At 36.0% G+C, this 24,664-nt stretch overlaps 2 protein-coding genes across 3 annotated transcripts in view; both read right to left on the reverse strand.

Annotated features, from left to right (window-relative positions):
- The window catches only part of arhgef16 (Rho guanine nucleotide exchange factor (GEF) 16), a 23,729-nt gene extending 4,953 nt beyond the window's left edge, over positions 1 to 18,776 (reverse strand). Inside the window, exons 1-10 of the mRNA XM_084390308.1 lie at positions 18,570 to 18,776; positions 15,953 to 16,546; positions 14,391 to 14,442; positions 12,714 to 12,874; positions 12,419 to 12,475; positions 9,016 to 9,176; positions 2,127 to 2,279; positions 1,875 to 2,004; positions 765 to 839; positions 287 to 379 (exon numbers count right to left, since the gene is read on the reverse strand). Of these exons, the coding sequence (XP_084246434.1) occupies positions 287 to 379; positions 765 to 839; positions 1,875 to 2,004; positions 2,127 to 2,279; positions 9,016 to 9,176; positions 12,419 to 12,475; positions 12,714 to 12,874; positions 14,391 to 14,442; positions 15,953 to 16,453 (1,383 nt within the window). The 5' untranslated portion in view covers positions 16,454 to 16,546; positions 18,570 to 18,776. The remainder of the gene's footprint in view (positions 1 to 286; positions 380 to 764; positions 840 to 1,874; positions 2,005 to 2,126; positions 2,280 to 9,015; positions 9,177 to 12,418; positions 12,476 to 12,713; positions 12,875 to 14,390; positions 14,443 to 15,952; positions 16,547 to 18,569) is intronic.
- Positions 18,777 to 20,017: 1,241 nt separating this feature from the next.
- Positions 20,018 to 24,664, reverse strand: part of espn (espin) — a 79,291-nt gene continuing 74,644 nt past the window's right edge. For both annotated transcript variants that reach the window (XM_084389561.1, XM_084389560.1), the window contains 2 exons: positions 22,974 to 23,053; positions 20,018 to 21,594 (listed from right to left, as the gene is read on the reverse strand). In XM_084389561.1, the coding sequence (XP_084245687.1) occupies positions 21,447 to 21,594; positions 22,974 to 23,053 (228 nt within the window). In that variant the 3' untranslated portion in view covers positions 20,018 to 21,446. The remainder of the gene's footprint in view (positions 21,595 to 22,973; positions 23,054 to 24,664) is intronic.

Here is a 24,664-nt window from a genome sequence, read left to right on the forward strand (position 1 = left end):
TTTTGACTTCTGACGATTGTATGTGCTTCAAAATTCATTTGTGAAGATTATCAAGACATAAGAATCATAAGATGTTGTTAGTCACAGACCTTATTTTCTGAAATAATCTAAAAAAGCCAATGGAAAAATCTTATTTGGTGTTTGTCGAGGGAAACAGGGTGATGCTCTATAAGAATACGTCATTACTGCAAAACCTTATATCTAAAACTAGGCCTCAACTGGGTCAGAAAAGTGAATTGCTTTCTTTAAATGTGTCCTTTTCTCAGCAACCTGGGCAAACATGTACCTTGATTTTGCCAAACTCCATCTGTTTCTGGATGGTGTACATCTGCTCCGTCCGCTCCATCCTCCGTGCTCCATCATTACAGTTCTTCACCAACTGACAGGAGTAAAGAGAGAAAAAGCTTGAGAACTATGAAAAAACTGCATCAGTACAGCACAGTTTGTGATACTAAATCATTTCTGAGAAACACTCATGAGCACTGTCATATTTTAGGCAACTGGAAGTGCAACAGTGACTGCCAACTTTATTATATAGGGGTGAATTCAGGTTGATTGGGACACTTTTGGCCCTTGAGATGACTGGGAAAAAGTGTCCCGATCAACCTGAATTCACCCCTATGACAAGGGGTTTATATTTATCTTGTGGACATGACTCTAAACCAACTTTTACTCTTGTTAAGTAGACGTCCAGACACCTAGCACATTTTGAAAAGGTGTAGTTTTTCACATCCCAAGATGATGGATAGAGAGAAGCACCATACCTTACTGATAGCTTTTAAAGCCCAACGGGCAGCATAGTATTCAGCTTTATCGTGAGGGGTTTTCTGACAGATGGTCTGTGTAGATATGGAAAGACAAACAAAATAGCACAAAAGTTCAATACAAATTCTCACTTGAAAATGACAAGTACCCTAGGTTTGCTGCAGTGTGTTATGCTGCTTTCAAGATGAGTGCACATGAACACCAGCAGTTTATTACAGGCTTTTCCAACAAAATCATTCTCTGTGGCAGCACGTGAAGGATAAAATACATAAAGCATTCATTAGATTCCTCATTTAGAAAACATTAGCAAAACAAATCATTCATAAAACCATGCTTTTGTAAATTAAGTTTGGAATAATTCAGATAAACTCGTTTTTTTTAATTGCTCACCAAAGCTACATGTATTTGATCAAACACAGTAAAAACAGTAATATTTTGAAATATTATTACCATTTTTAAATAGGTTTTTTTTCTATTTTAATGTTTTAAAATATAATTTATTCCTTTGATGGAAATCATTCTAATGCGGATTTGGCGCTCAATTATTATACACTTTTATTGGTGCTCAATTTTTAATACTGTTTAATACTTTTGGGGAAAAGGATTTTTGGATGAATAGAAAGTTCATGAGCTTTTGATTGGTAGTACAGCACATTCCCTAAAAATATTAAGCAGCTGTTGATAAAAAAATAATAATACTAACACTTTACAATAAGGTTCATTAGTTAACATTAGTTAACTACATTAGTTAGCATGAACTAATAATGAACTGCACTTCTACAGCATTTATTAATCTTTGTTGATGTTCATCTCAACATGTATTTAAAATACTTTAAAATCTTGTTAACATTAGTTAATGCACTGTGAACTAACATGAACAAACAATGAACAGCTGTTTTTTTATTAACTAACATGAACTAAGATGAACAAATACAGTAACAAAATGTATTGCTCATTGTTAGTTCATGTTAGTTAATACATTAACTAATGTTACAACCTTCTTATGGCTGTTTGCAAAGCGAAATGGAGCGAAAGCAAGATTTTATTCCAATTTCCAAACTCATAAACTCATATAAAGCTGTTGGTAACAGGAGAAATGTGTCTCTTACGTCCAAAAGAAGTGGCAGACGGGTAACTCTCTGCATGGGTAAGATGAGGAAGGAGATCATGGGCAAACCTCCACACTCTTCACTGCCTTCAATCTGCTTCAAACTCTCTCGAAACGCAGTGTTGCTTAACCTAAAACACAAAAATACATCACAGGCCACAATGAATTCCACCTAAACACAATTTTCCAATCTATACCGCTTTGTTAGCATCTGTTGTTTATTTAATATTGTATTGTGTGTATTGGCACTTACAGTAGTTTCTGGAGCGTTCTCTGCTGGAAAGTCTCATTGGAACAATACACAATATACGGCTCAAAGCGGTGAGTCGCATGATTCTGCACTATATCACTGATGTCCTGAATCACAGGGTGTCTTTGGTGACGCTTTTCCAGGTCTTCAAAAAACCTGAGAAACATTAGATATGGTGTAGAGAGTTCGGTAAAGATATGTGGGTCATTCTATGCAAAGTGTTGCAAACCACGTCTAAATAATACCATATTTAAAAATAAAAGTAAATAATTATTTCTATTTCTAAATAAAATAAATATTTCCTAATTCTATTAGGTAATAGAAATAAAAAAATACTACGATGTAAACCTGTTTTGAGGGGATAACCAGCCTAACCTTGAACCAAACCACCAGGGGGCGCAAAAGCAACTTGTAACTCTCTATTCCACACACTCTGTGTGTTTTGTTGTGAGGGGAAACTTTTAGTATAATTGTAAAAACGTCAACATTCGGGTCATGGTGCAACATATCTATTTGCTTTAAATTCTTTACTGATCCTTTAATAAAGTAACATGAGGATCAAATTTATATTCTTAGTAATATTTCAAGATCAACACTTACTGGACTGAAGCAAGGTTAGGCTTACATCATCCATAGGCTACATGATTTTTAGTTTTGTTAGGAAAATCCTGTTAAAATGATAGTATCAAATATGATACATCAGGCTTATGAGGGTTTCTTCATCTCTCAGTCATCATTGTATTGCATTTGTATGTTTTGCTCCCAGAACAGAAACCACAGAGCTTTGATGCAGTCAAAAGTGGGCCTTCTAAATAGAGGGGTTTTTCCTCCCTAAGTATGAGCTCCATATTTTTCCTATATCATACATGAAAGGCATCAGCCATAAAACATTTTTTTCTTTCTTTTTTTTTTTTTCTGTCTAAAAGGTTAAATGACCTTTCAAATATACTGTCATGACCCCAGCCTGCGTTCCTCTGGTCTTGTGTGGTCTTTTACGTTATTTCCTGTTCTGCACTGTGTTTTGTAGTCCTTTGTATTTTTTTATTTTTTTTATTGTTGACTAGTTTTGTTGTTCATAAGAGTGTTTCTTATGCTCTCTGGTGTTGTCCTTTGATGGAGGTTTCGTTGAGGTTCTCTTTTCTGCTCCCTGGTTTTCTCGTGTTTACTTTGGTTGTTATTGTTATTATTTTAATAAAGTTCCCCAGCACATGGATCCTGCCTTGACTCATCTCTGAAAGCAATCTGCGACAATACCAGTCAAAAGTTTGTACACACCTTCTTATTCAACATTTTTTTTTTATAATTTTTTTTTTATTGTATATTAATACTGAAGACATTGAAATTATGACAAAATGGAATTATATAGTCCACAAAAAGATGTTAAATAACCCAGAATATGTTTTATATTTTCAATTCTTCAAAGTAGCCATCTTTTGCTTTGATGACTGCTTTGAATACTCTTGGCATTCTCTCAGTCAGCCTTATGAGGTTGTCACCTGGAATGGTTTTCCAACTATCCCAGTTCTCAACAGTTCCCAGATGTGTTGAGTACTTTCCCTTCACTCTCCGGTCCAACTCATCCCAAACATCTCAACTGGATTTAGATCAGTGGTTGTGGAGGCCAGGTCATCTGATGCAGCACTCCATCACTCTCCTTGGACAAATAGCCCTTACATAACCTAGAGGTGTGTTTGGGGTCACTGTCCTGTTGGAAAACAAATGATGGCCCTACTAAGTGCAAACCAGATGGGATGGCATGTCGCTGCAAAATGCTGTGGTAGCCTGGTTAAGTTAAGTTAACCAGCAAAGCACCTCCACACCATCACACCTCCTCCTCCATGCTTCACAGTGGGAGCCACACATTCAGGAACCATCCGTTCACCCTCTCTACGTCTAACATAAACTCATCAAACCAAAGGACAGTTTTCCACTGATTCAATGTCGATTCTTGGCCCAACAAGTCTCTTTTACTTCTTGTTCTTCCAAAGTAAGTAATTGTTTCTTTGCCAGAATTCGACCATGAACGCCTGACTCACGCAGTCTACCCACTCTGAACAGTGGATGTTGAAATATGTCTGCCACATGAACTCCGAGAAGCTTTTATGTGGGCTGTAATCTGAGTATTGTGATAGTGCGTGAATGAGGTGGTTTCTGAGGCTGGTAATTCTAATAAACTTATCCTCAGCAGAAGTAGCTCTTGGTCTTCCTTTCCTGGGACGGTCCTCAAGAGAGCCAGGTTCTTCATAGCGTTTGATCCGTTTTGGCGACTGCACTTGGGGATACATTTAAAGTTCATGAAATTTTTCTGACTGATTGACCTTCATTTCTTAAAGTAACAATGGACTGTCTTTTCTCTTTATTTTCTCTCTACTGAGTGTTTCTTGCCATAATATGGATTTGTAGTTGTAGCACTTATAGAGCTATTGACTATAGAGCACATTAAGAAGACAAGAAATGTCACAAATGAACTCTTGACAAGGCACACCTGTGAATTGAAAACCATTCCAGGTGACTACCTCGTAAATCTGATAAGAGAATGCCATTAGTGTGCCAAGCTGTCATCAAAGCTAAACGATAGTTTAACGTTACACTATCGCTTTGAATATAAAGCTGTCATGATCAAAGACTTCAGGAAAATTTAAATAAAGTATTTAAATAAAATAGAATTATTGACCACTTGGCTGATAAGTTTATAAGATAATATATGGTTTGACTGGTTTGACAAGAACAAAGCTACATAATTCCATGCATGTTCTTTCATAGATTGTACATTAATACTGAAGACATCCAATGTTGAAAATAATTAAAAAAAATAAAGAAAACCAGAAAACAAAAACAACAAGAAAACGTTTGACTGGGGTGTCACACAAGACCCACACTAACTTGATTGTTTAGACTAGAAGAGACTAGCTTAACCGCTGGCTCACCGCACGGTTTCGTTTCGCATCAGTTACTTGCCTCTATTTTCTATGGAAGCTTGTTTCTCACAATTCTGACTTTTTTTCCCCTCACAATTGCGAGTCTTCAGTGTCACATGATTCTTCAGAAAATATTATAATATGATGATTTGATGCTCAAGAAATATTTCTCATTATTATCAATGTTGAAAGTCAGAATTGCGTGATATCAACTCGCAATTCGGACTTTTTTTCTCAGAATTGCATGTTTATATCTCTTATTTCTGACTTTATATCTCACAATACTGAGAAATAAAGTCGCAATTATCTTTTAAAATGTTTTATTCTGTGGCGGAAAACAAGCTTAAATAATACAATACAAAAGGTAATACAAAGTTACATTTTATTTAAGCTATATGTGAGATATGCATATCAAACAGAACATTTTAAGTCTGCTCTTTATTAGCTCTAAGGGCAACTCCCAGACTGGAAGGAATCACTCCCACAGTCAAGCTAATTTAGTGTGCTTGTTTCATAAACAACACCAAACTGCATGACACAACATGTTTCGAAAGCTTTAGTATAGATTACAGCCACTTCACTTTAGCCTATAGAGCCACACCATTCAGTGCATGCACAGCTTCTGGGGAAACATGTATAAAGTTTCATTGTAAATGTGTGAAAGACCCGGTTTTGAGAAACATGAATCGAGGCAGCAGCAAGCTGCTTAACCAGTTCAACTAGCACGTCTGAACACGTCCAGCAGTGCATTTACTGCACTCGGGTCTGCTGGAAACTCCTGCATGATCCTGCATCCAGTTTTTTATTACTGGTTCAGCACCTTTCTGAGCCAGATCGAATACAGGTCATTAACCTCAGAAAGGTGCTGAACCAGTAATTCCACTATTAATGTTACACTATCGTTTTATATCTAAAGCTGTCATGCTCAAAGACTTCAGGAAAATTAAAATAATCACAGATGTTTATGCCACCCTAAAATGAGAAGAAAAACCATATGTGCTAAACTAGCACTCTCTAAGGACCAAATGACTAAAGTGTTGAGTAAATAAAATGGAATTATTGGCCACTTGGCTGATAACTTTGTAAGATAATATATGTTTTGACTTGAACTTCAAGAACAATTGTCTGACTGTCACTAATGAAAATGATCAAATCAGATTTAAGAAACTGAACCACACCATGATAGAAATCTCTTGACATGCATATTCTAAAAACCTTTACTACTTTCTACAATCAGATGTTTATCTACAATGCTTCACAATAAGACATCATGCAGCAAGAGAATGACCTGCACTTGAAGAAATAATATTAAAGTCGCAAAATGGAAGTAGCAACAGATTTCATTTATATATTTAAATATATATATATATATATATATATATATATATATATATATATATATATATATATATATATTTTTTTTTTTTTTTATTCTATTAATAATAATAAAAAAAATTTATATATATATATATTTAAATATATAAATGAAATCTACACACATATACACATATACATATATATATATATATATATATATATATATATATATATATATATATATATATATATACACTGCTCAAAAAAATTAAGGGAACACTTAAACAACACAATGTAACTCCAAGTCAATCACACTTCTGTGAAATTAAACTGTCCACTTAGGAAGCAACACTGATTGACAATCAATTTCACATGCTGTTGTGCGAATGGAATAGACGACCGATGGAAATTATAGGCAATTAGCAAGACACCCCCAATAAAGGAGTGGTTCTGCAGGTGGTGACCACAGACCACTTCTCAGTTCCTATGCTTTCTGGCTGATGTTTTGGTCACTTTTGAATGCTGGCGGTGCTTTCACTCTAGTGGTAGCATGAGACGGAGTCTACAACCCACACAAGTGGCTCAGGTAGTGCAGCTCATCCAGGATGGCACATCAATGCGAGCTGTGGCAAGAAGGTTTGCTGTGTCTGTCAGCATAGTGTCCAGAGCATGGAGGCGCTACCAGGAGACAGGCCAGTACATCAGGAGACATGGAGGAGGCCGTAGGAGGGCAACAATCCAGCAGCAGGACCGCTACCTCCGCCTTTTTGCAAGGAGGAGCAGGAGGAACACTGCCAGAGCCCTGCAAAATGACCTCCAGTAGGCCACAAATGTGCATGTGTCTGCTCAAACGGTCAGAAACAGACTCCATGAGGGTGGTATGAGGGCCCGACGTCCACAGGTGGGGGTTGTGCTTACAGCCCAACACCGTGCAGGACGTTTGGCATTTGCCAGAGAACACCAAGATTGGCAAATTCGCCACTGGCGCCCTGTGCTCTTCACAGATGAAAGCAGGAAGCAGAACGTTGTCCATGGCGTCTCCAGACTCTGTCACGTCTGTCACATGTGCTCAGTGTGAACCTGCTTTCATCTGTGAAGAGCACAGGGCGCCAGTGGCGAATTTGCCAAACTTGGTGTTCTCTGGCAAATGCCAAACGTCCTGCACGGTGTTGGGCTGTAAGCACAACCCCCACCTGTGGACGTTGGGCCCTCATACCACCCTCATGGAGTCTGTTTCTGACCGTTTGAGCAGACACATGCACATTTGTGGCCTACTGGAGGTCATTTTGCAGGGCTCTGGCAGTGTTCCTCCTGCTCCTCCTTGCACAAAGGCGGAAGTAGCGGTCCTGCTGCTGGGTTGTTGCCCTCCTACGGCTTCCTCCACGTCTCCTGATGTACTGGCCTGTCTCCTGGTAGCGCCTCCATGCTCTGGACACTATGCTGACAGACACAGCAAACCTTCTTGCCACAGCTCGCATTGATGTGCCATTCTGGATGAGCTGCACTACCTGAGCCACTTGTGTGGGTTGTAGACTCCATCTCATGCTACCACTAGAGTGAAAGCACCGTCAGCATTCAAAAGTGACCAAAACATCAGCCAGAAAGCATAGGAACTGAGAAGTGGTCTGTGGTCACCACCTGCAGAACCACTCCTTTATTGGGGGTGTCTTGCTAATTGCCTATAATTTCCACCGGTCGTCTATTCCATTCGCACAACAGCATGTGAAATTGATTGTCAATCAGTGTTGCTTCCTAAGTGGACAGTTTGATTTCACAGAAGTGTGATTGACTTGGAGTTACATTGTGTTGTTTAAGTGTTCCCTTAATTTTTTTGAGCAGTGTATATATATATATATATATATATATATATATATATATATATATATATATATATATATATACAGCTATGCATAAGTGTATACACCCATGCTACAGTTGACTAAAAAGAGGAATAAAAAATCATATTTTGGAAATTGAACTTAATGCCTTAATTTAAAAAATTTGGAAAAATCCAACCAAATAAATGTTCTTCCTTAAAATACATGGTGCATAAGTTAGTACACCCCTATGTTAAATTCCCATATTATTTCAGTTAGCCTAAAAGCTAGTTTGATTTGCATTGAGAGCAATGCAAATCAAACTAGCTTTTAGGCTAACTGAAATAAAACCATGCCAATCTCTAGGTATGGTGAATGCTATGTGATGATGTGGGGCTATTTTAATTCCAAAGGCCAAGGGAACTTTATCAGGATGCATAGTATCCTAAAAAAATAAATAAATAAAAAATACTTAAAAATAAAAATCTGCCTTTCTCTATGGGAATTTAACATAGGGGTGTACTAACTTATGCACCATGTATTTTAAGGAAGAACATTTATTTATTTACGATACATTATTCATTCACAAAGAAAATTGGTGTCCTAATTTTTTAAATTAAGGCATTAAGTTCAATTTCCAAAATATGATTTTTTATTCCTCTTTTTAGTCAACTTTAGCATGGGTGTATACACTTATGCATAGCACTGTATATATATATATATATATATATATATATATATATATATATTTTTTTTTTTCATATTAGAATTTGGAACATAAGAGGATCTTCGTACCATTTGATCCATATTAAAATTTAGAAGGTAAGAGAATGTTCATACCGTTTGCTGACTTCCTGGATGACCGATATGTTGGAGAACAGGTGATGGTGTTCCGTTGCTGTCATGGTCTTTTTCAAATCTGCGCTGTCCTTAAAATGACGCACCAGGATGCTTAAACTGTGCTGGTAGGAAAATTCTGATGTGATGATTTCAAAGATGGCCTGCACAAATATAGAGACACAATATGAATTGTTTAATAATACACAGGTATTACAAAATACTGAATAGGTTGTATAACTTATGCTGATTTTTTCCCCTCAAATGGCAGGAACAAGATGCCAGCCAGGAACCAATACACTGATATGATGTAGAAACATCAAGAACTTTTCTAGTCTCCAAAGAACCATATGACAACTCAAAGATAAAAAGAGGATTCTATGAAGAGCCTAAGGTAAACGCAAGCTGTTGTTTAATAAAAGAATAAAAGGCCAGAAACCCAAAACCAAATATGCCTACTTCCATACTATTATAGTATGCAAAAAAAAAAAAAAAAAAAAAACACAGGCTAGGTTTGGATTCATAGAATTCGGAAAAAAAAAAGTAGGCAAAAAGTACCCGGATGACCTACTGCTGAAGCCACGGGAGAGGATTTGTGAATGGCAGTGAAAGCGACACAACTGATGGTAGGTCACGTGACAGTGATGACATGGGGGATGTAGTGCATCCAAATTTAATTCAAACTACCCAGATTCATTTTTGTAATGGTTTCAAACCAAATGTAGAAACAACTAAGTAAGCAGTATGCGATTTTTTAGGTGAAGAAACTGATCCTAAAGAAACTCTGTGACAATAAGAACTCCAAAGAATCATACACAGATGATTTTGGCAGCCTCCACTGAATTCCAAATATCTCTTTAAAGACAGAAAGGAAGAAAACAATCCCCACTTGTCTATGGTTGTCCAAGAGTTAAGAATGTGCTAATGTGCACAGGAAGTTAGTTATTTAAACAATTAATATTTGGCACGTAACCAGTTGTGGTGTGAACTTGAATGCACCTCAGGTCATGTGGGTTAAGGAGAAGTGTGCTTTTCTAAGTGCCAGACCAATGATCTCCACCCACTGGATAAAGAAATCACAGACTTATTAAAGGATGACCTGAACCATATGTTGAGACAATATCAGTACTAAGAACTATATTTCTTTTACTCTCCTGAAGAGACTTGTTTTATTCACTAAAACATGTTTTATAAGAGAAGTTGAAAGTTCATGGCCTAAAAGCTTTAGGAATGAATGGCTTTTCCATGAAAATACACAAGACAGCCTCATTGAAGGCAGCAGGTGGAACAAAGGAGCAGGTAAGAGTCAGGTGTCTGGGTGTGTCTGTGTGGAGTGCACAAAGTGAACTTTAGTATTTACACAGCCGTGCGAGTACACTCATATACAACAGCCATCTGATGATGACTATATGAAAGGACTTCATTTACTAGTGCTCGTCATATTGGGCCAAAATATATTTGGATACACTGATAACTTGTCATTTTATTAGACTGGTCTTTCTCAGTTATGTTTCCTGAGGACTCCAAACAGTGCATCTTTTGGATTTAACACACCTGAACCGACGATTGGCTCATTGGTGGAGCTCTTAATGAACTGAACTGGGTGTGTCAAATGGAAACATCCAAATTGTGCTACATCCAACTTTGCAAAAATCTATATTCAGTCTCCCAAAACTACATGGAAACATGTTTTATGCTCTATTCAAAAATATCAATCTATGTTTTAGCATTGTAAAAGGAATGTTTGGAGCAAAGACAACAACACATCAGCAAAACACCACCATACTCATGGTGATGCATGGTGCTGGCATCATAATGTTTTGGGGCTGCTTTTCTTAAAGGATTAGTTCACTTCAGAATAAAAATTTCCTGATAATTTACTCACCCCCACGTCATCCAAGATATTCATGTCTTTCTTTCTTCAGTCGTAAATAAATAAATAAATAAATAAATAAATAAATAAATAAATAAATAAATAAATAAATAAATAAATAAATAAATAAATAAATAAATAAATAAATAAATAAATAAATAAAAAATATATATATATATATATATATATATATATATATATATATATATTATATACATACATACATACATACATACATACACACACAAATACTCGTCTTGCATGTCCACGACTTCACGCATTATGTAATCACGTTGGAAAGCTCAGGCGGTAACCTGACATAAGCAGAAAATGTAGGGTAGGGCGAAAAACTCCATCTCATTTTCTCCTCCAACTTCAAAATCGTCCGTTTGACTTAGTCTTTGCACATTCGCTTTGTAAACACTAGGTCAGTATTTCCCCCTACGTCACGCTTGACCTTTCAATGCATAATGCGTGGCGCATTGCAGAGCTAGAGCATGACGAGCATTTGTGGTATATAAATGTTTTTTTTTTTTTTGTTTTTTTTTAATGACCGATTGTTTCACTTGATAAGACCCTTTTTCCTCAGCTGGGATCATGTAGAGCCTTTGAAGCTGCATTGAAACTGCAATTTGGACATTCAACCTGTTGTACCCCATTGAAGTCCACTATATGGAGAAAAATCCTGGAATGTTTTCCTCAAAAACCTTAATTTTTTTCCACATGAAGAAAGAAAGACATGAATATCTTGGATGACGTGGGGATGAGTAAATTATCAGGAAAGTTTAATTCTGAAGTGAACTAATCCTTTAAGCTGGAACTGAGGCTTTAGTAAAGGTGGAGGGAATCATGAATAGCTCCAAATACCAGTCGATTTTGGCATCAGCTAGAAGGCTGAAAATCAAGAGAACTTTCACCTTTCATCATGACAATGATCCAAAACAGATCTAAATCAACAAAAGAATGGCTACAGCAAAGAAAGATTAATGTTTTGGAATGGCCCCAGCCAGAGACCAGACCAGAATCCTGTAGAAAATCTGTGGGGTGACCTGAACAGATGCACTTTATCACTTTATCTAACACTTTATTTTAAGGTGACGTAGTTACACTTTCCTACATGTACTTACTTCAGTAATAACAGTAAATGCACAATTACAAGTTACTAATCCTAACCCTAAACCATACCCTAACTACAGTAATTGCATGTAGTTAATTAATATTACTCCGTAAGGTAACTGCGTCAACCTTAAAATAAAGTGAAACCAAACATTGTTGCAAAGAAATATTCCCAAGTCAAGATGAGCCAAGCTAATAACAGTCCTATCCAAATAGACTGTAATAAAATCAAAGGGTGCTTCAACAAGGTATTAGTTCAGGGGTGTGCAGTTAGTTATTTTGTCTGAAATTTGTCAGTTGTTTTTAGTGGCATTGCATAGTTTGTACTTTTTGCATTAAAGGTGCAAAAGTTCTGATATGATTTATATTTGTTTCATTTTTTACATCACAAACACCAGTGAACATGCTAAGACTCACTTCTTGTCTTTTGCGTTCTTCAGGAGAGATGATATCCAAAATGCCCAAATCCTTCACCTAAGTTTGAAATAAGACAATAAAAGTACTAATTAGGAATCAGCAACTCTTTTATATATATATATATATATATATATATATATATATATATATATATATATATATATTTATAGATTAAGTCTAAATGTCGTGTTACTGGCAGTATTTCACAGCCACAACATTTTCTCCCTTCACAGAGGTTTCAACCACAGCTTGATCTAAAGCGAGTGACTCTTCAACAGCATTTGACCCTCATCACCTGTTGTAGTTGACTCCATGTCATGTACGCTGCCCTGTAGTTCTTCACCACAATGCCCTGATCCTCCTCTGGTGGCTCGGTCGGTGTGAACTCATCATCCTCAGTGCTCAGGTTATTGGCGTTCAGACCTCGCTCCCTTATTTCCTGGTAAAAGCGCGGATCTATGAGAGAACGATGCACAACTTACAACTTGCTGTAGTTCAGACCTCAGCTTCTCCTGGGGGGGGGGGGGGCTTTGACAAGCACTAGTAAATTCAAGCCTACAGTACTGAAGAAAATGCAATGTCAAAATATGTCGATAGCTGGTTTTCATTTTATCTGGACACATTTCTCAATACTTGAGTCACTTTTTCAAAACTCTTTACACAATGAAACACAACATCAATCTAAAGGGCTAAACTGTGGATTATTTATCATTGCTTTGGCACAAAATGCATTCAATGACTTCACATTTCTCACTTAGACACAACCTACGGCAAAACTCTATATACTACAAGGCCAGTTTGCACGTTTACATACTCTTTTCAAAACTGTTAAACTTAACATAATACAAAATTGAATAAGACAGCAATTTGCTACATTTATACAGTAATAACATATTGAAATATTTTCTGAATCTAAAAAATAAAATACTATCAGAACAATTATATGTAGCTGAACCTACACAGGTGTTAGTCTTTCAATTTCATTAGCATAAAAAAAAGGGGAAACCGTAGAAATCATTTTGTACAGTAATGTAAACACGGGCTATGTGACACTGCAGTGAATTCTAAACAGTAGAGTGTCATTCTTGTTTTATAAAAGAAAACATTGTATAATGCAACCTGTTGTTAGTGTTTTTTAGGTCAGAGTTAGGAAAGTTGGTTAGGAGAACTGTGTGAAGAGTTTTGAAAAAGTAACCCAAGTATTGAGAAATGTGTCCTAGCGATTGTTAAAAAAAAAAAAAAAAAACTGTAAGAAGAACAGTTTGGGCCATTAAAAGTTGTACAACAATCCCCGAGGAAGTAACATTCCATCTCATTTTATTTATCCGTTTTCAAACCAAAATCTAATTTCTCGGAAGTCAGACTGCATTTATAGGTACAATAGTGACACAAAATGAAGTAGAAAGTGAAAGTTCCATCCAGGCAAATTAGAATGTTGTTTTGACAACATCACTTTGCATATGCTTACAGTGGCTCTCCTGGTGACCCACTGCTGTGCACATTTTGTATGTTTCCCTTATTTGACACACTCAGTTCAATTCATGGAGCTCTTTCCGGTCACACTTTATATTAGGCGTCTTTAACTACTATCTACTTATTGTGTTCATGTTGTATTGCAAAACATGTTTGCTGCAGGTTTGGTGGTATGAATAGGTTTAAGGGTGGATTAAGAGGTAGGGGAAGGGTCAACAGTGTAATTATAGATGCAATTACTGAAATGAATTACAGATTTAATTGCAGTATTATTTTTTTAAATACAAGTAAATATTTATAAGTAATATAAGTAAATATATAAGTGCATTGTACCAAATGGTTAGTTTAAATGTTAGTACACAGTAGTTAAAGACACCTAATATAAAGTGGGACCCTCTTTCCTACCAAACTAATGATCTGAATCAGGTATGTTAAATACATACAAGATACAAAAATGAGTTGAGAACCGATGTCTAGGGAACAACAGCGAAAAACAAACCATCTTTAAATGAGCCAGCATGCTTCCTGTTCCTGATCCTCCCCAATGTTTTCTGTGAGGAAAGACAGCATATGAGAATGTGATTTAAAAAAACTTGATCTCTGCATGCTTAAAAATGTAAAAGTTTCTTTGATATTTGATTACTTGAGAATTATTAGCATTCTTAGTTTATCTTATCTAAATTGATGACATTCCACTAATGGTTTGAATGCGGAAAGAGAAAATTTGTTGCCTTTACTGACAGAACAGCATAAAGTGGAAAGCTACATTTAACATTGCTGTAATCCTGTAAAAAACTGAGTTTGATTAGGGCTTTTTACACTTGAATTAGGTAACCCTGGGTCATTGTAAACTGAATCCTGGGCTATCTTGCTTCACGTTTCACACTGATCATAATTTACCTAGGGTTAACAATAAATCCTGGGTATTCATAAGATTCCGTTTCGCACTGTACAATCCTAAACCCTGGTTTAATGTCCATATTTGCGGTTCACTGATTTGAAAAACGACGAACGCAATATGTCTACATAAATGGAAAACTAAAACTGTCGCGTTTCCTCTCAAACACTTAAAGGCCCCTCAAAATAATTTTAGTTTTTCAGCTCTTAGTATGAATAGGATAGCCTTAAGGTTATGAATAAGCTGGTGTGTTCCAAAACAACGACAAAATACACATTTAGGAGATATAAGCATTCAAAAACTTCCGCTAAAATGATCACGGATTTTTATGGTATCAGCTTCAGCTTCTCATCACATCTTCTGTCCAATCAAATGCTCACGAGAATCTAAAGCTCCACCCCCTATACTATAAATACCACCTGGCCAAAGCGACCATTGACACGTCACAGAGCAATATGGGTTGAAGATGTGTGTTCAGTTGCTCAAACCCTCAGTTTTCCAACTGTACATTACTTAGGAATGAAATGGCTAGAATTTATTCACACCTCTACTATTGAATCAAACATATCATCAGCGCTCGGATTCACTTTCATGGTGCTGTCAAGTACGACTTGCAGTCTGTGAGGTAAACTAAACGCTGTTGGATATTTATAAAGGCATTCAATATTCAATATGTCATTCAATATGTCCCGCCTTAGCTTCCTGTTTCACTGGAAATTACGTCAATGCATCATACAAAGCTGCGCTTTCAAGGGCACTTCAGTGGGCCTTTAATCTCCTGTTTAAATACAAAGTGTTTCCGTGACTGTCCAAAGCATGTGAATATGAGGCATGCGATTGGTTGTTTGTTGCCAAGCGTCTAGCTGTAACATTCTAACATCGGATAGTTTCACACTGTACAAGTTTGCTACCGCAATGAGGGGTTAACAGCACAAAAACGGTGCAGGGTTTCATAATCCCAGAGTAAAAAGCTATGCTAACCCCGCTTCTAAATTACAAGTGTGAAACGTTCCTTTACCCGGTGTTAAAAGCGGTGTTTAGAACGAAGATAACCCAGGGTTAAGCGCAGTGTGAAAAGCTCTGTTGTGAATTCAACAAACTACATAAATTCAAAAGCATCCAAGTGGTTTAATAACATAATATTCTGAGAACAAGACACTTGCCTTGCGTCCCGATTTGTGTGGTTGCTTTTGGTGGGCCACCTTCGCTTCACTGAGCAGTGTCAGCGTTTCTGTTTGGGGTTCGCTTGGCAAAGCATCAATATTCAAACTGGTGACTGCAGCACGGTACGATTGATTCCTGCGGTTTCTCCTCAGCGAAAACCCATCAGCTGCATCGCTGTCATAGTCCTCCCAGGAGATATCCGTGGCCTGCAGGGGGACGGGCAGCGTCACCACGGTCGTGTGGTGGCGGTTTTTTGGGCGGCTAGTCACAGCCAGGTTCTTGGGAATGAGCTGTTGAGTGCCCAGCTTCCGAGCTGCATTACTCTGGGTGCTGAGCACTACAGTTCTCCTCTCATCTTCTGGTGAATTGACAGTGGACAGGTCGATGCTCGAAGCCGAACGTCCTGGCGGCTGGTCCAGCGTAAGGGCTGAGTTGAAATAGCTCCCCGGAACAAGAAGAGACTTGTCACCCATGGAGCCATCAGATTTTCTGTGAGACATGGCACCTTTACTTGGTTTCCTGTTTGGCTGGTTGAAAGTGTTTTTCACTTATAGAACATCAGCTTGGGGTCCACAGCAGATCACTGCCAAAACCTGTTACAACAGAGATAGATTGTTGGTGGCCGATCTGAATTCTGGCTTATGATTCTGCCTGAATCATAATGACACCTTGTTTGTTCGTTGGCCTGAGGAGAACAGGCCCCCCGACTGAGCCTGGTCTCTCCCAAGGTTTTTTCTCCATTCTGTCACCTGATGGAGTTTGGGTTCCTTGCCACTGTGGCCTCTGGCTTGCTTATTTGGGGACACTTAATATTCATCAAAAATGATTGATCTGGCTGTACTGACGCTGTTGTATGAGAACTGAACTGAGCTGGATGATGACTTTTTTCTTTTCTTTTTGCAGAACTGCTTTATAGATTAAATTAATTTAATAATTGATGATCCTTTACAACAGAACTGAATTAACACTGAAATGACTTCAGCTGAACAACAGCCGAAACGCATCACTTTCCTGTTAACAATGCAACTGATGCAACTAATGCCTATTCACCACCCTTTTTCATTCAACAAAGTACTTAATGAAGTGAAAGGAAATGTTATTATGAACTACATTTTGCTTATACTGTTTAATATAAATACCATCTAAAGTTAGCCTAATGTAGCAACATATCTAGCTTTTCACTCCGATAACAAAATAAACCAATATTATATAAGTCTTTTTTTAGACAATATTAATATTATAGTGATAAATCAGCATACATTTTAAACAGTATCATAAATACAACCATAAACACACAAAACTATATATATATATATATATATATATATATATATATATATATATATATACTAAGTCAAGTCACATTTATTTATATAGCGCTTTAAACAATAAAGATTGTTTCAAAGCAGCTTCACATTAATAAACAGGAAAATAACCGTATTAATGTTATAAAATCCATCAATTATGAAACAAATTCAATTTCAGCTATAAAGCAGCTCTACAAAAGGTAAAAGTGTCATTATTCAGTTCATTGTTACTTCAATTAAGTTCAAAACAGTGTCAATGTTGCAAAAGTGTCATTCTCCAGCTCAATTCAGTCCAAATGTTGTTCTCATCCGATAGTGTCTGTGATTTAAATCGATTATTGAATACTAATTTTCTTGTAAAACTTACAAAATAAAAAAGTATCAATCATAACATTTTATGATGAGAAATGAGAATTAAGCAATAGATATGTCTTTCAGTTATATGCCACACCAATGTGGGTTTTATTATAAATCTTAGTTCACAGTCTAAGTCTCCCTGTTCTTGTGCATTGCAAATAAGAAAAATATGCTGCATGTATATCGGTTTCAATTATTTATTTTATATACATGTTTCAGCATTGCCAACGCGTGATACTGCCACTGCCGCTAATAACACTGCCTGTTGTTTTTTTCCAGGAACCCTGTCTCACATCTGTTTGGAATGTCCCTTGATCACGGAAACAGGTGCAATCATAAATCATGGGAGACAGACATTTGTAAAAGCCTTGCATAATAGCCTCACATAAACAAACAATTATGCCACTTGGGCAACAGAATTAGTTCAGTAGCCATTTACACTCAAAAATAAAGGTTCAAAAAGGTGCTTTTCACAGCAATGTCATAGAAGAACCTATCAGTGAACATTACTTCTTTTTTTTTATTCAGTGTGAAGATGAAGCATTTTTGTTTTTCTCAATACTATAATTGATCTGAAGATCTTTTCAGAGCTTCCATGGATGTTAAAGGAACCATAGATGCCATTTGCCAACAAAAAAAACATTTATTGTACAGATTGACATATCAAGTAGCCTGTGTTAATGGCACCTGGGCTCGAAATAGATACGCTATAATATTTCAAAATGTAATGAAAAGTCCAAACTGTTAGTATGGCTGAACTTTGTTCTTTAGAAACGTTTTGACATATAGCATAACGTTGGATAAAACAATATAGACACGGTGGGAATATTTTAACACATTACTGATCGCAGTCACCTGGATAAAGAACTCAACTCAACCCGGACAGACTTTATCAAAACAACAGCACTTTCAGTCTGTTTAAAGGTCATACATAAATAATGGCTGGACTTACCCGGCTAATTTCACATGCACTGTGCTTTTAAAAAGTGTGAAGATGTCAGATTTCCCTGCCTGCACGGACCCAGAACATATTATTTATATTTTTAGCAGACCTTCAACACATTCCTACGCCGTCTCTGTATTACAACGCAACACGTCACTCCAGGTGAGCCGAGAAACACCCACCGGTGATTGAGTTTATACTTCCTCAAACTCTCACACTTTGCAGACACTTGAAAACGTATTCTTCTTTTCGTACAAATGAGATATTGATTTGAGCACTTAAGGCCAGACCGAATATGTATTTAATTTATTGTTAAATCTATTTTATAATCTACTGGTTTACCAGTAGCGTAGCCTACTTCAACGGTAAAGATGCTCATTGCGCCATCTGCTGGTGAAGTTTGACACTACACTAACACTCCGCTAAACCCCGCCCCCTTAGTTACTGACTGTTTCCAATTCTGAATTCATGAAGTACACCGTTTTAAAGTGAACATGGAAGATGTTGTTGTCAAATTTCCCCTGAGACTATTAATCATCTATTTTGGGAGTGTCCCAAGACCCAAATATTTAGGAAAGAACTAAATTATGGAAGTAATTACCTACAAAGAAAAGCTATGATTACTGCTAACTTTGAAGAAGTTGATGTTATAAACTAAAATGTCTATCATTTGATGGTGATAAAAATCTTGTGTTTATATTTTATTTAATTATTATACTTGCCCGTTACCATATTCATAAAGTCAAATCAATGAAAAAAATGGCAAATTTCGGAACAATTTAAAATGAATAATAAAATATATTTAGAAACAATATCAAAATGTAAAAACTTAAAAGCAAGGAAAACTACACAGCTGTTTAATAGGTTAAAAAAAATGTTCTGTAAAATGCCTTTCTTTTTTTATCTTTCTTTCTTCGTTTTTTCCTCTTTTGTTTACCCCTGACATGTATGGTTATATTATATGTACTCCTGTATGTAAACTATGTTTTGTTCTTATTAAAATGCAATAAAAAAAAGAAGTAAACCTTCATTGAAGTGGATTCTTCAGATAAGCGTTATAAAATACTGTCAACGTTCACTTGTCTTGCAATGCCTGTTCAAATGGACTGGATAGGAATATTTACAATTTACAGTAAACAATGACATCCTGCAATCAGGTTTAAATATTGGAGGTTTAGGATATTATACATAGGCCTACTATATATAGGCTGTATTTATAATGTTTATGTATGTTATGTCCTATCACATTAATGTTAAGTTATTTCTTGCCTGTAACTTAATTTGTATTCATGAACACTCAGCTAGAGCATCTTTGAAATGTCACTGAAATTGATATTTCAGACTGCTCCTTGTTTAACAGTTGTCACTATATAGGCCTATATGGATTGGATGTGTTTTTTTGTAATGTAAATGAAATATTTCACAGGCAAAAATTATTTACAATTTTTATTACATTACTTATTTTGCCACTGGGAAAATTAAAGTTTACAATTAGTCTGCCTATGAAAGTCAGGCTGAAAAACATGTAACTGATATTATAGGGCCATAGGAGTTTATAAGCATTTCAGTATGGAGTAATTATGAATAGAAAATCTTCGAATGGCAATGGCGATCACATCTTTGATTTCAGCATCATTATGGCATCTGATAAAAGCAGAATGTTCCCAAACTCAAGGAGGGCCATGCAATTTTTTTTTTTTTTTTTTACAGTTGTACAGAAAAAAAAAAAAAAAGAAAAAAAACAAACACTTAAAATACATCAACTCTAACCATCGCACAGTGTATGACACAGGATAGACAAATGACATTTATATGCATGTGTATGCACACACATATACTTTCTCACACATGCACGCACACATACAGATTCACATCCGGCACTTCTCTGATGTCTAGTTACTCTAAACACATTAACAATAGAGAATAAGCAAAAAACAAAACAAACAAAAAAAGCTTACTTTTGGGGACCACAGCATGACTGAATACAATGTCATGATTTCATGACATATTAAGCTACCAACATAATTTCCCCTCCCAATGTAAACTTCCTATGTAAATCTCAGCACAGATGACTTTTAATTAAAGATGCAATAGAGTATTTAAGACATTGGCTTCTTATGGGTTTTAGCGCTGGTTTGATGGATAGGTCTGATAAACATTTTCTGGGAAGACTTGCTATGGCCAAATATCAATTGTGACCTCTGACACCATGTTCTGGTGAAATATTGCTATTGCATTAAGAACAATGAACCCATTGTTCTAACATCCAAAGAAACTACTGGTAAAATTAATATGTATACTTGATATTTCCAAATTGCACAATTATTTAATATAAAGAAATAAAGATGTACCATAACACAAAGCATCACTTATTTTATGCAAGAATACACCTGTTCAGAACTATCATACTTCGTAGATTATGACCACATGAAGTAAATTTAAAAAAGCATTCAAGCAGAGTACATGTGATTTCCTTGACATATATTATCTATCTATACATAAAAATACTACTAGAGATTTGAAATGAGACGTAAAACAAGTAGGCCTATGTGTGAAGCTGGAAGTGTTAAGCTAACGTATCAGGTGGGGAGTGCTAAAAAATATTTTCTGAAAAATAACTTACACATCTTTTTAATTCTCAAGACTGCTAAATAATCATATACATAAGACTTGACCATAGTAAAACATTAGTTTAATTCATTTTCACTCTTTAACGGAGCATCTTCAGGGCTAAATAACATTAGGAGATTCTGAGGAAGTGATGATGAAGTGGTCGAGCAAGCAGAAGGTGGTCTGGTGACCCGTCCGGGGTTTGTGTCTAAAGGGTCTGGCAGATTCTGACCCGTATCAGCAGAGAGTTGTGCAAGAGTGATGAATGTGAGTTTACTACTGTTTCGCTATGTCGCCTTTCTTTAAAATGATCTGCCGTTGCCACGGCGCCAGCTTGGTTTCATCATAGCCTAGCGTTCGTAGTCGCTCCTGTTCCGACTTCTCCTCGTTCTCTTTCTCTTTTCGCCGTCGTTCCTCCTCTTTTCTACCGGGATGAGAAAAGAAAAGTAAAGGAGGGTACATTAATACAATCAAAATGTAGCATGGTCTTGACTGAATAGAAACTGCTTCTACAACTACTTTTAGTACTGCAACTATCACTAGCGAAAGTCTTACCTTTTCTGTTCCCTGTCCATCCAGGAGTGAACAAAAGAAATTAGAGGATTACACGTATATTTATGTATAGATATATATATATGTGTGTATATTTTAAAATGTTTGTACAGAAGTCACTACAACAGTCAAAAATACTACAACAGAAAATACTTTACAGTTTTACTTACTTATTATCACTTTGGTATTATAATCCACAAAAGATATTGAGAGTAAAAGACAGAAAATTCATTTGCATGGAAGAAACTTCAGGCATAACTTTTAAAGGCAGTACTATCTGTCTTATCCATTAGGTTTGTCATAAACAGAAAAAAACGAAAAAAATATATAGCTAATACCTTTTGATATTAGAAATGGGCAAAAGTTCCATTTATCTGTAACCCTCTGGTGCTCTTTGCGTGGCGGTCAAAAAAGACTTTTTGTTTTTTGTTTTTTGTTTTTTTCAATGAAAGGAATGTACTATATTTTAGTTTGATAATGTTTTTAATATTTTGTTTATACACGTTTTGAGCATAGACCTGAAAATTTAATTTCCAACTTAAACTGTCTTAAGTTTGATCTCTTTTCAGAGACGACACTTGGCAGATTATTGCTGAAGTGAAAAAAGTAAAAAAAAGTGAAGTGAAGTGAAAAAAAGTTTATTAGTTATAATTGTACGTTTATTGTTATGATTACAATTTTCAATTTCTATATAAAATCTATATTTTCAAAAACACGTTTACTCTAAAACTGCAAGAAAATCAAAGCCATAAATCTAAACAAGTTGTGTTGAACTTGATATCTCAAAAAATGAGCTTTCAGCAAGATTTTGTTTGGCCACAGTACCAAAAGTTTTCACTAGATGAAATTCATCTCCCATTAATTTCCAATGCGGTCATTTTTTTTTTTTTTTTAATGCGGTCATTTTTGACCACGATGAGCACAAGTGTGACTATTTTTTTCAGGACCATTTAACCTTTTCGAATCATGTCCATGATTTTTTTGTTTTGTTTACAGAGCAAGTGCGAAAACCTTTACCAAGTTTTATACTATTTCGATGAAGTACTTTTTTTTTTTTTTTAAATACAAAAAAAAAAAACATTTAATTTTTCAGTCAAAAAGGACAGAAGAGCACCAGAGGGGTTATGATTGTTCATAGTAATGAAATAAACTAATGTGATGAAGGAGGTTTACAAACAGTAAATAGAAAAACACAGGAGACAAAAAGAAGGAAAGAGAAAGCCAAAAGCAAGAGCCCTGGCTTTAACTTACTTTTCTTCATCCATCTTTTTCTTCATAATATCTCTCCTCCAGGCAGGCAAGGAAGCCAGACGGGCCGCCTCTTCGTCAGTCTGTTACAAACAGGAAAGAAAGACACACAGCTGAGGATGAGATCAGCAAAGATTTTTTAGGTTAATAACATTTCATGTAGACAACTTCAAGATCATTTTTTATGTCACTTCAGTGACCTCAAAAAAAAAAAAATTCACAAAGCATTGGAAGCATTTATGCAGTATTGTCAAATCTGCCAGCTGGAGTGCACATGATACCCACCAGAGGGCACTCCTCTCCAGTCCAAAACTATCAGATCATGCACTTCATTTCCCATAACTCATTATGTTGTGATTACATTCCGCTGTGTCTCATTACCTTGTTAAACTCTGCCTATATAAGTCCTGTATTTTTCACGTATTCTTTGTGAAGCCTTGTTAGTGTCATGCTGTACTTCTGTGTGTACATGGGCTTGTGTATCCAGTCTTATGATGATTCTGCCTGGTTCCCTGGATTTCCCTGTATCTTGGATGCTGTTATTGTTTAGCTTATCTTCTCTCTGGTTTTGATCCTTGCCTGTCATTTTGTTTTCAAATGTGGATTACCCTTAATAAATGGCTGCGTTTGGATCTTCAACCCGCATAGAGCAGTTCATGACAGGTACGCTCTCTGAATAAATGGAACAAAAGCTGTCACTGGTGTGGGACACTTTCAAAAGATACTAATATGTACCTTTATGGTGCTAACATGCAACACCTTTGGGGTAAATAAGGTACAAAGGTGTACCCTTTTGAAAGAATCCTAATGACAGCTTTTGTGACCTCGGGTGCTCCAGTGCAACCACAACTCCTCATACATAGTAGCATCCTACTATTAAAACAAATTCCATGGTTTTCATACAGAATATGCCACCAAAAAAAAACAAAAAAAAACACACACATTTTCTGTATACACTCCCCAATAAAGTATCTCTTTCTTTCACTCAGACAGGTAGTATGTGCACAGTGTGAAAAGGGATCTTCTTCCTCCATTCAGATGGTAACTATATCCCAGCAGAGGAGGTGGCCATCTTCAGCTTCTCATTTCCCCTTCAAACGGATTGATTACCTCAAATGCTACCGTGAAATGCTATTGGTAACAGCCAGAGTAAACTAATCTGTGTATTAATATTTCATTATTCCCCTGGGAATTATATGGCAAAAAAAAAAAAAAAAAAAAAAGAAACGGAAAAAATACTAAAAATGCCAAAGATGAAATGCTTTGATAGATGCAGAAGTTTAGAGGGTGCCGCTATGAAATTAGCTGTTCTTTCATCATTACCTCCATTAATAATATAGTATTGCTTTTCTTTTAAATGTTGGGTAACCTTTGGATTTTTCCTAATAATTTAAAAAATTTGAAAGACATTAAATGACAGATATAAAAATATTTTTTAACCTTTTCAAGAAAAAGGCTATACTGAATCTATAGAAGGAAAAGGAAATCCATTGCTGTAGAGAACACAGTTACTGTTGAAAGTTTGTAGTTGAAAGATTAGTGAAAAATTACACACACACACACACACACACAAAAAAACGTTGGTCAAGAACGATACTTCCAGAGATAGGGCTACTCCAACAGAAAGATCAATGTATTTGTACAGAGAAATATTTTGGTCTCATGAAAATGTCATATTTTACCTGAAATCAAAA

Source organism: Rutilus rutilus (genome assembly GCF_951802725.1).
Source record: "Rutilus rutilus genome assembly, chromosome: 19".
Lineage (NCBI taxonomy): Eukaryota > Metazoa > Chordata > Actinopteri > Cypriniformes > Leuciscidae > Rutilus > Rutilus rutilus.